The following is a 17453-nucleotide window of genomic DNA, read 5'->3' as shown; positions in this document are numbered from 1 at the left end:
CCAGTGAGATGGACAAACAAATGACCCCCAAGAGCTTTGTCACCTCAAGTGCTCCTTTTCCTTCATATTTATTATCCTTGCAAAACAGTAACAAGGCTCAGCCAGACCCAACCAGCCAGCACAGCCCAGGCACAGCTCAGCCAGCTGGGACAGCAGCCACTTTGCAAAGTTGCTTACTTCATCAGCTCTCAGAAGGGGCACAGGGCAGCACTGACTGGAAGAGGACAGAGGTAGGACACAAGTCAGCCTTCATCATTTCATACAAGAAGTCCTTGTACCAAGGGGAAGCTTCAGCTGCTCCAGTGCTGGTTAGTCCTGGAAGCTCATACTTCTGGTGGAGAAAGGAAAACATTGCCAATAAAGCTATCCAGGGACTTTTACTACTCAATATTAGGATAAAAAGCATTCATTAGATTTTGCTTTCTCATCCTCCCTGCTGTTAGTCGTGAACATCAACCTGGAGCATATTAGCTACAACTACACTCACTGCTCAAATCAAATGCAAGCCAAGGAGGAGAAAAACTACTTGAGAAGATGACATCAGGCAAGAGGAGATAACTGTACCCCTGCAGACAGCCAGCACAGAGCACACTTCCCTGTGCTGAGCTTCCAAGGAGGAATTGATGAGTGAAAGCTGCTGATGGCACTGCTGAGACCATTCTGATGTGACAGTCCAACAATGGGTTTAAAAGGCAAGGCAGCAAAACATCAAACTGCAGCTGAATGAACCCCTCAGAAACTCTATTCCATGAAAATGGGGGATCTGCTGGTCAAGTTGGTATTCTTCAAGTAGAACAGGACTGCTTTTATTGCTTCTAGGACTCACTGTAAAGCAAGGAAGACTAAAGCCATTCTCCATTGCAGACACTCAGGAATCTAATGGTGGCTCAGTCAAGCATTGATTTGCAGTGTCCCAGGGCTTGCCTCATGGCTCAGCAGCAGGGCAGCCCTAACTGCTGCCCCATTCCCACTGCCAGTTTCCTCTTTTCACTTTGTCCAGGAACTCACAGAGAGAAAAACTGCTGACAGCGTGGCCACACTGAGCTCAGCACTCAGGAAACCTCTGCTCTTCTTCACAAAATAAGTTTAAGACCAAGCCTTGTGTTTGTAGGAACAGAGATGAAGGTTCAGGTCTTTCCAGTTTGGAATTCTGTCTTCTGGAGTTGAGCAGTTAGTTTCTGAGCTGTTCCAGTACACAGATCTCCTAAACCAATTACTTTAGCTGTCCCTGTCCTGCCACTCCTCACTTCATTATGCAGGATGGGACAGACAAGAGATCAAGTCAGTAATCAGGCTTGCAGCACAGAAGTGATCTCATCTAACCCAACAATGATCTCCAAGAGATCAAAGTCCTCAGTGAAGATGCACAGGTGAGTGGCTGATTCTGGTTTCTTTCTGCTGGCCTGCAGTAATCACATTCCTGGGCACTCCCAGCATTCAAGCACCAGCAGTGAAAACACAGGAACCCTTTTTCTGCACTTGTTGTGGACACAGGTTCAGCTACTGTGTGGTGTGCAAATGCATTTTAGTTGGACTGTCTCCTGGGGAGTGCTGTACCTGAGAGAATTCCATGGCATTCCAGGAGTTGTTTGGAGAGACCTGGTACCAGTAATGAACTAGCAATGGATATTTGGATATAATTAATGGTAAGAATAAGCAAGTGATAGAGATTTGGCAGCTGTCAGCTGGTGCAGGACTATTAACAAGACCAGACCAGGCAATCCATTACATTCTGTGGTCTTTGGAGAGCACTTTGCATCTATCTGTTCCAATAAAATGAAAAGAGCGTGGAAGCACCTGAAGTGTGTAAGAATGCCCTGGAATTAAAAAGGTATCACCTGGAGACAATTCCAACCTAACTCTGAATGAGGAAAGCTGGGACAATCCAGCTGCTTACTTTTCTGCTGCTGCTGGATCAGATGTCCTGACACTGGCACGTTCTGGAGACTGGGAGGGAGACCTGAGTGTGGAGCTGAGAGGAGGCGATGCCCGCAGGGAGGAGGTGGAGAGGCCATGGCGCCGCAGCTCCTGGATCGCTCGCTCCCTGCCAACACACAGCACTGGGGGCTGCAGGGTCACAGCAAGCAAACCTAACTGCTTTTAGTTCCCATCTTGTCATTTTCACAATGCTTTGCAAACAGCCTGGATTTCAGAGAGCCACAGACTGGCTCAGAGTGGAAGGGAGCTCAGAGCTCATCTCCTCCAACCTTCCCACCATGCCCAGGCACACCTCTCAACTACACTCAGCTGCTCAAGGTCTCATCCAGCCTGGCCTTCAGCACCCCCAGGCAGGAGGCAGCCACAGCCTCCCTGGGCAGCCTGTGCCAGAGTGTCACCACCTCCTACTCAAAAACTTCTTCCTCACCTCCACTCTAACCCTCCTCTGCCCCAGCTTCAAACCATTCCCCCTTGGCCTGTCTCTAGACCCCCTGAGGAGAAGTCCCTCTGCAGCCTTCCTGCAGGATCCCTTCAGGTCCTGGCAGGCAGTTCTAAGGTCCCCCCAGAGTCTTCTCTTCTCCAGACTGAACACCCCCAGCTCCCTCAGCCTGGCCTCACAGCAGAGCTGCTGCAGCCCTTGGATCATCTTTGTGGCCCTCCACTGGACTCCATGTCCTCCTCCTGCTGGGGACACCAGAACTGGCAGCAGCATTTCATGATCAAAAAAGCAGCAGGTTTAGAAGTGAGTAGGAAGGGGCAGAGCCAGCTGGGTGAGCCCCCAGCACCTTACCTCTCGAAGCGCTCCGTGGTCAGCTGCCTCTTGAGAACATCACAGTCAGTCTGCAGCTGTGCAACTCTGCTTCGGAGCAGGGGCACCTCCCTCTGACAGCTGCTTCTACAAGAAACCACGAGAAGCAAGAAAGTTTCCTTTCAACAGTGTCAGCTAGGGAGTTCATGCACGTTACAGCAAGGTAAACCAACAAAGAGATGCTGAAAGTGTTGTCTCAGACTGAACAAATCAGAAGCAGTAACCAAGGGAATATAACAGAATGGTTTCAGGTGAGAAAGAAGTGAGAAGCTCCAAGCCTCTCTCTCACTACATCCTTACTGCATTGCATGGTGTTCTTTCACAGACAAAAGGTAAACACAAACTATACAAAGAGATAAACCCAGTGATGAATTTATTGCTTCACTACCTTTTGTTGCTTTTTATATGTACACTTTAGAAACAGTGACTGGCCACAGAAAACAAACACAACAGACAGGGCTTAGGTAGAAATGGTATCAAGGAGGCCCAGCAATGAACACAGCTGCATCAGATCTAAGTCAAAGCTGTATTACTGCAAGCCCAGAATCTCAGAACATGCCCATTTCAGCCTTGGTGTTTGGGCCAAGCTGTTTCAACTGCAAGAAGCAGAATGAAAAGCAGCCCTGCAAATCCTGAGTGAGAGAAGGAGATGCACTGCTCCATGCTTGCTTGCAAAACAGCAGTAACTGCTTTAGCAAACAAGCAAAAAAAAAAAATAATGGAGTGTAAAAGAAGGTGTCTAAAGCAGAGTCTAGACAGCTATGTTGTTCCATAGAGTCTTCAAAGCCAGGAGGTGGTGTGGTGCTCAGAAGTCCCCCTGGAGAAGCACTGCTGTGCTGGGTTAGTGCTAAAGCACTGGACTTGAATCTGAACCATGAGGTCCACTCCTAGCTCAGTCCCAGGCTTCCTGCCTGGCACCCACAGGTCTCTGACTCCAGGAAGATCCCAAAAGAACAGCAGAGCATTTTCTCCTGTGCTGCCTGTTAATCAGGAACATTCCTAGGATGGTCTCTTGCTGCAGCATGTTGGGATCAGATGCAGAAGACAAGAGGTCTTGGTGGTGTCTTACTCTAAGTCCTTCAGAGACAGGCAAATGCTTGCAGGATGGAGGTAAGAATTCAGGGCCCAAGATCATTATTGTAAAACAAAGAAAGAAAGCAAAGTTTGGTGAGTTCTGAGGTTGTTCCATGTTGCTCTGTAAGACACCAAACACATACACACCCCCCCCAACCCCAATTAGACTCACAGTTTGCTCTCAGCAAGTGTTAGCTTGTCCTTCAGCAGCTGGATTTCAGAGTCCTTCTCATGGGTGGTTAGATGGTTCTGAAATTCTTTGTCTCTGCTAGCAGCCAGAAGAGTTTCCAGGTTCTGAACTGTGAGTCTCTCACTGGACAGCTGCTTCTTCAGCAGCTCTGCTTCTGATTTGATATCTTCCAGTTCAGCTAGAACCTAGGCCACAAATGGTGTACATTATCAATGCCTTGGTTTACACACACACAGCTCTCTCTGGTGGAGAGCTATTCTAAACATTCAACATGATTGGAAGGGAATAGGAAGCAGCCTGTTAGGAACAGGTTCTTTACCAGGAGGGTAGTGAAACACTGCAACAGGTTGCCCAGGGAGGTGGCTGAGGCCCCATCCCTGGAGATATTCAAGGTGAGGCTGCACAGGGCTCTGGGCAGCCTGATCTAGTTGAGGATGTCCCTGCTGGCTGCAGAAGGGCTTGGACTGGATGACCTCTGGACCTTCCAACCCAGACCATTCTGTGATTATGAAAACAAATTACAGTCTACAACTATTTTAAACCTATTCACAGAATCACAGAATGGCTCAGGCTGTAAAAGACCTTTGAGGTCATCTCCTCCAACCTCCCCACCATGCCCAGGGACACCTCTCAACTACACTCAGCTGCTCAAGGCCTCATCCAGCCTGGCCTGAAACACCCCCAGGGAGAAGGAGAATCTTTTATCACAGCAATTCCACTTGCCCCTGCTGCTTACCCTTTCATACTCCATGCTTTTGGATGTCAGCTGCCGAGCTATGAGTTCCTTGTTTGACTCCAGCTTCACACAGAGCTCTCTCACAGAAGCCAGGTCTGCCAGCACAGAGGACTTGTCCTGGTTTTCACGCTTAATGTCCTCTTCCAGCTTGGCCATGTTCTTGGTGATGGCAGAGATCTGAGATTCATAGGCTTGGTGTGCGACAATATGCTGGGCAAAGACAAACATGGACACCCCTTCAGTGCTCACTGCTAACAGTCCTTTGCTGCTTAACAGCTGTTCTTTTCAAAAAGAATGTATTTTCCCTTAAAAATTATCTTTCCCCATAAAATTATATTACTTTCCTTTCCTCCCCTCTCCCTGTATCCCTAAGCTAAGGACAACTAATAAGCCACCTATGCAGTTTTTAGTCACCACCATGAGGAACAAGTACTTTTGTTTAGGGACATGGCTTTGTGTTGACCCTTCAGGGCTGGGCTGGACTGCATGGGTTGGTCTCTTCCAGCCAGATATATTCAGTGATACTACACGCAAGTGGAATGAGGATGGATTCCAGTTTCAGGTAAGAATTAAATGCTTAAAATCCCCTAAATACAATTTTTTTTTTTTTTTTTTTTTTACTCAGCTTAGAATATTAAAAGTCTCTTAACTCTTTTTGTCTAATTAAAAGCATGAGACAGAACAGGGTCAATCCACAATTACTCTACTCTAAAACTTCATCTCCTTGAAGTTCTAATCCTCATTATTTCCTATGATACTGGTCTAGGTTGTGGTATTATGGAATCCTGGTTCTGGATTTAGGCTGCTGCTGCCAGATTTTTTTACCTTTATTCCAGCCCCAAGTGCTTCACACACTTCATTCAAAGCTTCAGAACAAATGCAAGAATTCAGCTATATAGACTTCGAGGCAACTAAACCCAGGTGTCTGACAGAGACATGTAACATAACAGCAATGATCACTGTACAACAGAGATCAACAAGGGTTAAAACCTCATTTTGGGAAGGGAGAAGGAAATCCAAAGTGTTCCAAACCCTGTGTCTTGAACCATTCATGCCCAGGAAGTGTTTTCCATGAAGGCCTTACAAGCAGTGTGCTCACTGGATTAAAAACCACCTGCAGGTGCCCACTTCTCTCAACAGACTTCCACTGCACCAGTGATGATTACCCCTTGAATCTCTTTCTCCAGCAGATCCACTCTCTCTCTCAGATGTCTCCTGTCTGTGTCTACAGAGAGGAGCTCAAGGCGGATGGAGCTGCTTTCCCCTTCAGCCTGATGAGCCTTCATCTCCCAGTCCTCAGCTTGTGTGTGCAGCATTCGGAACTTCTCCAGCAGCTCTTGGTTTTCTTTCTCCTAAACGAAACAGTAGATCACTCTGCAACCATCAACACACCTCCAGTTGCTTGGGTTTATGTCATGTTTACTCCCTACAATATCTTTGGGGTTTCAGAACAAAATAGATCTTTCTCCATTCTCTTAATCCCACTAGCAGGCTATTACTGAGGGGCGTCACTGCTTCTGCAAGTCTAAACAGTAAATCCTAGAATGGCTCAGGTTGGAAGGGAGCTCAGAGCTCCTCTCCTCCAACCTCCCCACCATGCCCAGGGACACCTCTCAACTACACTCAGCTGCTCAAGGCCTCATCCAGCCTGGGCCCAGGCAGGAGGCAGCCACAGTCTCCCTGGGCAGCCTGTGCCAGTCTCACCACCCTCCTCCTCAACAAGTTCTTCCTCAGCTCCACTCTAACCCTGCTCTGCCTCAGCTTCAAACCATTCCCCCTTGGCCTGGCTCTAGACCCCCTGAGGAGAAGTCCCTCTGCAGCCTTCCTGCAGGATCCCTTCAGGTGCTGGAAGGCAGCTCTAAGGTCCCCCTGGAGCCGTTCTCCATTCTCTTAAGCCCCCTAGCAGGCCATTACTAAAGGGCATCGCTCCTTTTGCAAGGCCAAACACTAAATCAATACAGAGATGGCTCTCAGCTTTATTCAATGCAGCTGTTAATGAGTTTGAAGGCTCCCAGGGGAGGCCTGAAAGTCTCTTGGTGCACACAGACCTTGGTCTGCTATAGAAGTGCAAACTTCAGTGCTTACAAGTTATGCAGTGCCAGAACAAATACAGCTGAGGATTTGCATTTGGCCCAAATGCTAGTGCACATTAGAAGGCAGTGATTAGTTTCTCTTCTTCATTGAGCTCCATTCCCTTTTCCCCCTGATCATGGCATGCACGGCAGGTCAGCATGCTGCAAGTAGGAACAGATCTAATGAGGAAGGCTACTGGCTTTGAAATGCCTTCTGTGCTTTCTGCAGAACTTGGAAGGTGCAGGGAGAATGAGGCAGGGATTAGGAAACTGAAGCTCAAAGTGAAGCCAGTGAAGACTGTGCAGAAAAGTAAAGCTTTGTCTCCATATGCAGTGCTGGGAGGGGGACAGGCAGGGAGAAGAGGACCCAGAGCACACAGTTCTTAATTTGCTAACTCTATCCTAGTGTTGTACTCAACCCCTGGATTTACTGCAAACAGCAATGATTATACTGCTACCTTGGAAGCCATCAGGGTCTCAAACCTGGAAACCTCAGTGATGTAACTGTGGACCCTAGTTTTCATCTCTTCTTTCTCACGGATTGCGTCTTCCAGCTCACTGCTGATGGCCTAAAAAGATTGCAGGAAGGCAAAGCAGGGCCTTTGAGTAACTGAATGGCTACAGATCATGGAATATCAGAATTGTCAGGGTGGGAAGGGACCTCAACCCCCCTGCCATGGGCAGGGACACCTCACACTACAGCAGGTTGCTCACAGCCACATCCAGCCTGGCTGCAAAAACCTCCAGGGATGAGGCTTCCACTACTTCCCTGAGCAACCTGTGCCAGTGTCTCACCACCCTCATGGGGAAGAATTTCCTCTGATCATCCTCATCCAGTAGTCACTGTATCAGACTAAATCAGTCATTGCACATGATCCAGATGTTACTCTGTTCTGCCTCTAAGTAATTTAGTGAAAGCCCTTTGGAATTTGTAGGGCTCAGACAGACCTCCTGTTGCCCTAGGGACACCAATGAGTTTGCTTGGCAAGAGTCATCACAGAAAACAACATCAAACTAGTTGATGAAATCTGCAGCTTCCCTGATGACACCATATTGATCTTTGGAAAGTTCAACACAGATGTTTGTCAGCTGGGATTTTTCCAGCCTTATGATTCACTGGCACTGAGTGAGGGCAAATTCTGTGTCTCTAGAAAGTCCACTTTCCAACATTTATGTCTCATCAAACTTAGAAGGCACCTGAGTCTCAGGATGAGCTGCAATAGGATTGGCTATACAAAAGGAATGGAATGAATTGCAGAATCCTTGAATGGCTCAGGTTGGAAAGGACCTCAGAAATCATCTTCTCCAACCTCCCCACCATGGGCAGAGACACCTCTCAAATAGACTCAGCTGCTCAAGGCCTCTGCTCTCTCTAGACACCCTGATGAAAAGTCCCTCTGCAGCCTTCTTGTAGGATCCCTTCAGGTACTGGCAGGCAGCTCTAAGGTCCCCCTGGAGTCTTCTCCAGGATGAACACTCCCAGCTCTCTCAGCCTGTCCCCAGAGTAGAGGTGGTCCAGCTATTGGATCATCTTTGTGGCCTCCTCTGGACTCACTCCAGCGGCTCTGTGTCCTTCCTGGGGCCTGGGGACACCAGAACTGGAAGCAGGATTGGAGGTGAGGTCTCAGCAGAGCAGAGTCCAGGGGCAGAATCCCCTCTTTTGCCCTGCTGCCCACACTCCTCTGGCTGCAGCCCAGCACACAGCTGCCTGCTGGGCTGCATGAGGGCACTGCTGGTTCACGGGGAGCTGCTCAGCACCCAGCACCCCCAAGCTACCACTTTATGCAAGGAAGCAGTAATCAGTTCAGCAGTTCAGTATTAGAGGTGCCTCCCTACCTGGTTTTCCCTGGCCATGGTGGCCAGGTCATCCTGCAGCCGCCTGCTTTCTTTCAGAGCCATCTCCTTCACCCTGCCTGTTTCTGTCAGCTCAAGGTGGGCTGTGTCGAGCTGGCGCCGCAGGCTGGAGATCTCACTGTCCCTGCTGCTCAGCAGCTCCTTCATCTGGCTGCCAAGTGGAAAGCTCAGTTGAGTTCTCTCTTCTCATACTGTCCACCCCCACCTGGATACAACCTTCCTTCAGGTAATTGTAGACAGCAATGAGGTCACCCCTGAGCCTCCTCCAGGCTAAACAACCCCAGCTCCCTCAGCCTCTTCTCTTCATCAGGACTGTACTAGGAGCTTAAGATAGAAGAATTGCCATGCCAGTAACAAAGAGTTTAGCTCTGAGTTAGCCAATCTAATCTTATCTAGAATACTAAAAAACTCCTTCTTAACTGACAATTAACAAGTGTTACCAATTTAGGAAGGCAATTGCTAATGGCTGGCTGAACAGCATCCCAGCAGCCTGCAATGTACTTGCAGGGGAAGGCTCTTCAAAGGTTCACAGGATCACACAGGATGTTAGGGGTTGGAAGGGACCTCAGGAGATCTTCAAGTCCAATCCTCCTGCCAGAGCAGGACCAGAGAATCCAGCACAGGTCACACAGGAACACACCCAGGTGGGGCTGGAAAGGCTCCAGAGGAGACTCCACAACCTCTGGGCAGCCTGTTCCAGTGCTCTGGGACCCTCACAGTGAAGAAGTTCCTCCTCATGTTGAGGTGGAGCCTCCTGTGCTGGAGTTTCCATCCATTGCCCCTTGTCCTATGCCAGGGTGCAAGTGAGCAGAGCCTGTCCCCTCCCTCTTGACCCCCAGCTCTCAGATATTTAGAAACATTTATTAAATCCCCTCTCAGTCTACTCCAGACTAAATAGCCCCAGGGCTCTTAGCTCTCCTCACAGGGCAGTGCTCCAATCCCTTCAGCATCCTGGTAGCTCTCTGTTGGACTCTCTCCCTGTCCCTCTTGAAGGTTGTGTCCATCTTTCTCCACACACTACACTCTTCTGTGTGGCTTCAACAGAATGAAGCCCATTTCACTCAAATAACTAAAGGAGCCATCTGCTGGCACTTTCAAACCACCAGAGAAAATGGAAGCCCTGAAGAAGGCTTCCCAGTCTTCACTTACTCTGTGGAGGCCTCCAGCTCGGAGAGCATTAGCCGTAAGTGGGTAATTGTTTTCTCCTACAGACATAAAGGCAGAAGTTGTATGAGGTATTATGTAAAAAGAATACTTCAAGTTGAAGAACTTTACACTGAAACCTCTATTTTAACCCCACCACTACAATGCAACTGCCTCACATTTCCACACTTCACTGAGAGAGGATTGTCCTCATATCAAAACGCCAGGGGGAGTCAGCCAGAGCTTCTGGCACCTCAGGCTGGATCCCTTCATCTCAGTAAACATCTCCCAAGAGTGAAATGCAAAACATACCTCTTTAATTTCCTGCATTGTTTAAGGAAAACACTAACAACCATCATTAAAATGCTCAGTCCAAACACAGAGTTTGTGGGATGCCTAGAGCTGCACAGGCTTTGTAATCAAGGCAAAATGTAAGTGCTATAAAAACCCCCAGACTGCACAGCAGTAACTTTTAGTGCACATACCTTGTTAGCTAGGTTGTCATCCAGGCATGCAATCTTTTCTGTTTTCTCATCCACAGTTTCTTGCAGACTATCCTTTTCTTTGTCCAAAACACTAATGGTATTTCTGAGCACACTGACAGCTTCATCCTGTGAAGTGCTCTTCTGGTTTAACCTGTCTATAAACAAAATGATAAGTACTTGCTGGATTTAAAAAAAAAAAAAAGAGAGAGAAAGAAGCACAAAAAGAATCAGTGATTACCTATTTTCTCCTCTAGCTTGACAATGTCTTCTTGAGCTGCCTGCAGTTCATCCTTTTTGAGGGACAATCGGTGCTGTAAATCTTCAGCAGCCCTCTGGAGTTGGTCATTTAAGAGCCTGGAAGATCACCACACAGTTGAAAGGTTGGGACTTAGTCATCAACTTAGAGCTCTGAAGCTGTCTGAAGTGCTGTAGCAGTTCCAGCACGACCTCACAACAGGGTGGGCTCATATCAACCAGCAGCATGAATTTGTGGTGTCACACTAACCCCAGTCTGCTCTCTCTGGGAGAAAGGGAGGCCTAGTAAGGACTGCTGAAGCCAGGGAGGCCTATTAAGGACTGCTGAAGCCAACACCACTTGGTTGCTCTGGACTTCTGGAGCAAGTCCACCTCAACACCATTCTAAAAGAGAACAAAGGAACCTTGGTGGAACCACCACAATAATCTTAAACATTCAGTTTCATTTGGAAAGCCTTTGAGAAGCTTCCTGTTCTCCTGCATTGATGAGCAGAGAACATGGTGGTTAGAGGAAACCATTCCAGAGGGAGGAGAAAACTCTAATTTCCAATCAGCCATAAAAATGACCTGCACATCTGGACACCAAATCAGTGACAAGCCAGCACAGCAGTTCCCCTGGTCCTGTTTACTTTCCTTAGGACAAAACCAGTACCAAATGATTTTGAAAATATGCTGTGGTCTTTCCCAGGCACTCAGCTCTGCTTTGCAGTCATAGAGCCACCCAAATGATGTCAGTGCCTGTGAAAGCTGAGTGCATTCTGTGTTAGACTTACTGAAGGGAGCACATCTCAGCTTTAAGTTGAGAAGAATCATCAGATGACTGGGCAAGTTTACTGGACTGCAGCTTTAGCTCATTTTCCAAAGAGCTGACTCTCTCTCTCAGGATAGAGACTGTAGCCTTCAGTTCACACCTTTCAATCTCAAGCTGCAATTGAAGGAAGCAACCAAACACATTATGGCTGTAGAAACCTTCCACCACCTTTGCAGAAATATGCATTGAAAACAAAAGTCATTGCTTGAGAAGTCCATCCTGTTTTAGAGGGGGTAATCAAAGCTCCCTTCCTAATAACACACTTACTTCTTGAATATTCTTCTCCAGCTCTGAAATATCCTGCTGCATCTTTGATCTCTCCAGGTTAGCTGCTTCTTGCTGAATCTGAGACAGAAGTAGGGAATGCCATGGAATAAGGGACAGTTCTAGACTGAACCATCAAAACCTTAACACCACATTGCTCTACATTATTAGATGAATGCCCACATGCAAAGGTCTCTCTACAAAACTAGAGAGCATCACCTGAAAGCACAGCACTTCAATGTGACTTCACTGAATGTGCTGGGGCTTGCAGGCTTTGCATAGCAGAAGTGTCTTTCTACTTGGTCCCCACCAAGTTAGAATCTGTGAGTTGTTGTACAAGGATTACTGAGGTACCAAGGCACATGAAAGGCTGCAAGCACTGGTAGCTTAGTGTCTTCAGCTGCTTAAAACTGACTGATTAAATGATCATTAATACAATAGGTAACATTCCACAGCTAACTGGTCTTTTCTCCAAGCCTATGAAGAAATTAATTTTAAACAATTTATCTGTTCATAAGTGCAGTGAAATTATTAAACTCTCCAGCTCCCTAGAAATGCCTGAGATAAGTGGGCTTGTGCAGCTGCTTCCAAGTGGCTCATGTACAAAATGTTGGTGGCCACCTCCCAGAGGCAAGGCTAGAGCTGGAAGCACATACCCTCCACTGCATGCTCAGGCTTTAAGCAGAGGCCAAAGTCACTGCCACTGCATTCAGATACCCTGCAGGTCTCTGGCTGTGTGGTAGTAAATCAGACTATGGAAACATTCATGGTACAGTCAGGTTTGACATAGGTTGGCTTTGCAGCAGCCCAGATGGAGCTTCATTTCTAGCTTCTTCACACAAGGTGATGCTTGCCCTCAGGCACCTAAGAGCATGTTCCTTTTCTCATCTAGGAGCCAGGGGCAATTCAGACAATTCTTTGACCTCTCTCAAGTGAGTTTGAAATCAGGCAAGTCCAGAAGTTGTTGAAGAGGAGAACTGCCTGGCAGCCAGACATGAACTTCCCTATGTGCCACCTCACTGCAAGCTCACCTTCAGTTTTTCTCTGAGGCCTTCCTTTTCTGCCATTAGTCTTGTATAGTCACTCAGTGCAACATCTCTTTCTTCTTCCATTTGACTCTGAGACACTGAACTATGCTTTGCTTCCCTTCTCAGTCTGTTCAGTTCCCCTTGAGACTTTAAAGGATCACAGTTAGTTAGCACATGTGGGTTCCAACCAATACAGTGCACACACTAACAAAAGAGAAAGTTTCAGTGCTGGTATTACAACAGGAGGGTCATTGTAGTCTTATTTGCCCCTAGAGAATGAAAATATACTTCCTAAATCATGCAGTGGCATGACAACCTCAGCTGCCAACATCATCTATTTCTGTTCCAAGTTCTCTCTGGTCTCTCATCAGTTAACTATTTCTTCTTGCTTTCCAGCCTGTATCTTTACCCAGCTTTCTCATGAATTCTGTTGCTGTTTTCCACCCCTGACCCTTCTCACAAATACAGGAAGTGATAATCCACTAACTTGGTAATACATCATTTTATTAACAAGTAATCAAACCAGGTATAGAATCACAGAATGGTCTGGGTTGGAAGGGACCTCCACAGCTCATCCAGTCCAACTCCTCTGCAGTCAGCAGGAGCTTCTTCCACTAGATCAGGTTGCCCAGAGCCCTGTGGAGCCTACCTTGAATATCTCTAGGGATGGGGCCTCAACCACCTCCCTGGGCAACCTGTTCCAGTGTTCCACCTTACAGTAAAGAACTTGTTCCCAACATCCAATCTAAATCTGCTCTGCTCTAGTTTGAAGCCATTGCCCCTTGTCCTGTCACTGCAAACAGTCTCTCTGTAGCCTTCTTGTAGCCCCCTTCAGGTCCTGGCAGGCTGGTCTTAGGTCTCCCTGGAGCCTTCTCTTCTTCAGGCTGAACACCCCCAGCTCCCTCAGCCTGTCCTTGTAGCAGAGGTGCTCCAACACCCTGATCGTTATTGTGGCCTCCTCTGGACCTGCTCCATCAAGTCCATGTCCTTCCTATATTGAGGGCTCCAGAGCTGGATGCAGCCTGGATTTGATTGTTCTTGGCTGTGTTCTATAGTTCTAAACACTTCGAGTTTTATTGTAGAGAGGTTTTTCCATTTTAAATAAGCAATATCATAGCAAGTGTTCATCAGTTATTCCCACACCCACTCTAAACCATCTGCCCTTACCTGCTCATAAAGAACATTTAATCTGTCTCTCTCTGCAGTCAGCAACTTGACATTGGACTGAATTTCTATCATGTGTTTTTCAAACCTGTCTAGCATGGACCGTAGCTCATCTCTTTCTCTGCTCATCAGTCGAAGATCTTCACTCTGCAAAGTCATTAATAACACTGAATAATTAGAGTACACTGGTTAAAATCTGTGGGTAGTTAATTTCAATGTCACATAGTGTTGTATTGAACAAATGCAAAGAACTGGAGATTAGGAAGAAGTTCTTCAGTAGGAGTGTGGTGAACCACTGGAACAGGCTGCCCAGGGAGGCTGTGGACGCCCCCTCCCTGGAGGTATTCAAGGCCAGGTTGCATGAAGCTTTGAGCAACCTGGGGGGTTGGAACTAGGTGATCTTTAAGGTCCCTTCCAACCTAAACCATTCTATGAATCTATGAATATCCAAAAAAGAACTAACTCACATGATGAGCAATACCTGAAAAACACAGACTTAATACACTCTAATTGAAAGACAAAGCCTGGCACTGTTGGTATAACTGAAACAATAAGAACTAATTGTTGAGGAGAAAAAGGTCAACAGCCAAGAATAAAATTCCAACCTTTTCCTCTTTATCATCTAGTTCCATTTATTTCAAACTGACCAATAATTAATCAATATGTTACTGTACAATGTGAGTAGGAGTTCAGTGGAGTTAATTTCTCACATTAAGAATCTAACTAAAGAAATCCACTACAGCCCTTCACTGAATTTCAAAACACATTTGGTAGCTACTTTAATGCTTTTCTAGCATTTGCATTGCTTTTTGAGCTCATCTTGACAGCAAAAACTTTACCTTCTCTGAAGTTCTCCGGCCTGGGCTTGGGCTTGGCCTTCTCCTCATCACTTTCTGGAGATACTCCAGCTCCTGCTTGTAGTAATCTCTGTCATCTTCTAAAGTCCTTACAAAGGCATCCAGACGAGATGGGGACTTGTCTCCTAGGGCTATGCCATATTCTACTCTCATTCTTTCTATTTCTAGGACAAGTTCTCGTTCTGTAGATAAAGAAACAAAAACAACTGTAGAGGAAACTCAGATTTCCAGTGTTGAACTGCCCAGTTCAAGAGAGGCAGGGACCTGCTGGAGAGTCCAACAGAGAGCTATGAGGATGATTGGGAAACTGGAACCTCTATGACAAGAAGAAAGGCTGAGAGCCCTGGGCCTGTTTAGCCTTGAGAGGAGAAGGCTGAGAGGGGATCTGATCAATGTCTATCAATATCTGAGGGGTGGGTGCCAGGGTGAAGGTGCCAGGCACCTCCTGGTGGTGCCCAGTATTAGGATGTCCTGTGAGATCACAGTGAGAAACTTCACTTGCAGTTCTCACACAGAGAATGCAAATGTGTCTGTGACAAAAGCTTTCACTTCAGCTCTGACTGCAGATCTCAAGCCTTCTTCTCACATCTAAGCAATTCTTTCAGCATTAACTGTATCTTAACTAGCTCAGGGTTTCTATTTCAAAAAGTACATGAAGAAAGATGTACAGAACTCTGCCCCTGACTTACCTTTTATTTCTAAGTTGTCTGTTTTGACTGTCAGCCTTTGTTTCTCCTCCTCAAGCTGGTTTAGCAACACTTCCAGATTCTCTCTCTCATCTGTTTTTCCCAAGAGCTCCTCACTCAGCCTCTCGTTCTCCCTACGACATGAGCACAACTCCTGAAGTAATAAGTAGTGATAAAAATTAGAAGTGCCAAGAGAGATTTGGAAAGAAATAGTCAAGAGTTCGTTAAACCTTTAACATTAAAGACTCTTTACTTCTTTCAACCTTTTTATACTTTCACATTTCTTGAAAGCCATCATTGTTTTTTCTACTACTTTTTATTCAAATCAACACTACCTCTCCTGCAGTAACATAAAAAGCAGGACTGGTATCCTGGGGTGCATTCAGAGGAGTGTGTCCAGCAGAGCGAGGGAGGTTCTCCTCCCCCTCTACTCTGCCCTGGAATATTGCACTGGAAGAGGCTCCCTAGGAAGCTTGTGGAGTCTCCTCCTCTGGAGACCTTCTAGTCCTGTCTAGATGTGTTCCTGTGTGTCCTGTGCTAGATTCTCTGGTCCTGCTCAGCCAGGGGGTTGGACTGGATGATCTCCTGAGGTCCCTTCCAACCCCTAATATCCTCTGATCCTGTGACCCTTGTCAACCAGAAGGATTGTTGGATACAAACAGGGAAAAAAAAAAAAATAATAACTAAAGCAAGGAATAATTTTTAAGGGCATTTAGTCCTGTTGGTGTTAAAGTACATCACAGAACCCACCCCTGCAGCTAATGAAATGGTATTTGAAAGGATTTTCCTATATCTGCTGCCCTAAATGTGAAATATTTTTGTATTGCCAAGGTCACCAGAAATACTAAAACAAAACAATGGACTCAACCAACACAACCTGCTATAGCTGGAAAGAATTGGGCTTCAAGGAATTAACAGTTCTGATTATTTTCATCTGAGAAAAAGCAGCTTTTAAATGAAGAAAATCCTCTAGGATTTCATAAGAGCTGTTGGGAGTGAATCCACAAGAAGCAACAATGATGATTATCCAGTCTGGGAGGTAATCTGCTGGAGAGCAGCCCTGTGGAGAGGGACCTGGGAATCCTGGTGGCTAACAAGTTATCCAGGGGACAGCAATGTGTCCTTGTGGCCAAGAAGGCCAATGGGATCCTGGGCTGTATTAAGAAGAGTGTCCAGCAGATCCAGGGAGGTTCTCCTCCCCCTCTGCTCTTCCCTGCCCTGCTGAGACCTCATCTCGAGTACTGTGTTCAGTTCTGGGCTCCCCAGCTTAGGAGGGACAGGGATCTGCTGGAGAGGGTCCAGTGGAGGGCTATGAGGATGATTAGGGGACTGGAGCACTGCCTGGTGAGGAGAGGCTGAGGGACCTGGGGCTTTTTAGTCCGGAAAAGAGAAGACTAAGAGGGGATTTAATAAATGTTTATAAATATCTGAGGGCTGGGTGTCAGGAGGGTGGGGACAGGCTCTGCTCACTTGCTCCCTGGGATAGGACAAGAGGCAATGGATGTAAGCTGCACCACAGGAGGTTTCACCTCAGCACAAGGGGGAAGTTCTTTACTGTAAGGGTTACAGCACTGGAACAGGCTTCCCAGAGAGGATGTGGAGTCTCCTTCTCTGGAGACTTTCCAGCCCCATCTGGATGTGTTCCTGTGTGACCTGACCTAGATTATATGGTCCTGCTCTGGCAGGGGGGTTGGACTGCATGATCTCCTTGGGTCTCTTCCAACCCCTAACATCCTTTGATCCTGTGTGATCCTGTGATCCAAGGGCTGGAGCAGCTCTGCTATGAGGCCAGGCTGAGGGAGCTGGGGGTGTTCAGTCTGGAGAAGAGAAGACTCTGGGGGGACCTTAGAGCTGCCTGCCAGGACCTGAAGGGATCCTGCAGGAAGGCTGCAGAGGGACTTCTCCTCAGGGGGTCTAGAGACAGCCCAAGGGGGAATGGTTTGAAGCTGAGGCAGAGCAGGGTTAGAGTGGAGCTGAGGAAGAAGTTGTTGAGGAGGAGGGTGGTGAGACTCTGGCACAGGCTGCCCAGGGAGGCTGTGGCTGCCTCCTGCCTGGGGGTGCTGAAGGCCAGGCTGGCTGAGACCTTGA

General features: G+C 47.2%; 1 protein-coding gene across 1 annotated transcript in view; it reads right to left on the bottom strand.

Moving 5' to 3' along the window:
• Positions 1-1893: 1893 nt before the first annotated feature.
• The window catches only part of CEP135 (centrosomal protein 135), a 29400-nt gene continuing 13840 nt past the window's right edge, over positions 1894-17453 (bottom strand). The window contains exons 9-24 of the mRNA XM_054383284.1: positions 15369-15519; positions 14662-14861; positions 13826-13969; positions 12662-12805; positions 11634-11711; positions 11329-11480; positions 10539-10654; positions 10301-10455; positions 9822-9877; positions 8655-8823; positions 7277-7387; positions 5913-6098; positions 4747-4956; positions 3993-4195; positions 2729-2833; positions 1894-2044 (exon numbers count right to left, since the gene is read on the bottom strand). Coding sequence (XP_054239259.1) covers positions 1894-2044; positions 2729-2833; positions 3993-4195; positions 4747-4956; positions 5913-6098; positions 7277-7387; positions 8655-8823; positions 9822-9877; positions 10301-10455; positions 10539-10654; positions 11329-11480; positions 11634-11711; positions 12662-12805; positions 13826-13969; positions 14662-14861; positions 15369-15519 — 2331 coding nt within the window. The remainder of the gene's footprint in view (positions 2045-2728; positions 2834-3992; positions 4196-4746; positions 4957-5912; positions 6099-7276; positions 7388-8654; positions 8824-9821; positions 9878-10300; positions 10456-10538; positions 10655-11328; positions 11481-11633; positions 11712-12661; positions 12806-13825; positions 13970-14661; positions 14862-15368; positions 15520-17453) is intronic.

Source organism: Indicator indicator, chromosome 8 (genome assembly GCF_027791375.1).
Source record: "Indicator indicator isolate 239-I01 chromosome 8, UM_Iind_1.1, whole genome shotgun sequence".
NCBI lineage: Eukaryota > Metazoa > Chordata > Aves > Piciformes > Indicatoridae > Indicator > Indicator indicator.
Note: the sequence above shows the minus strand (reverse complement) of the source record. Positions and strands in the feature narration are given on the sequence as shown.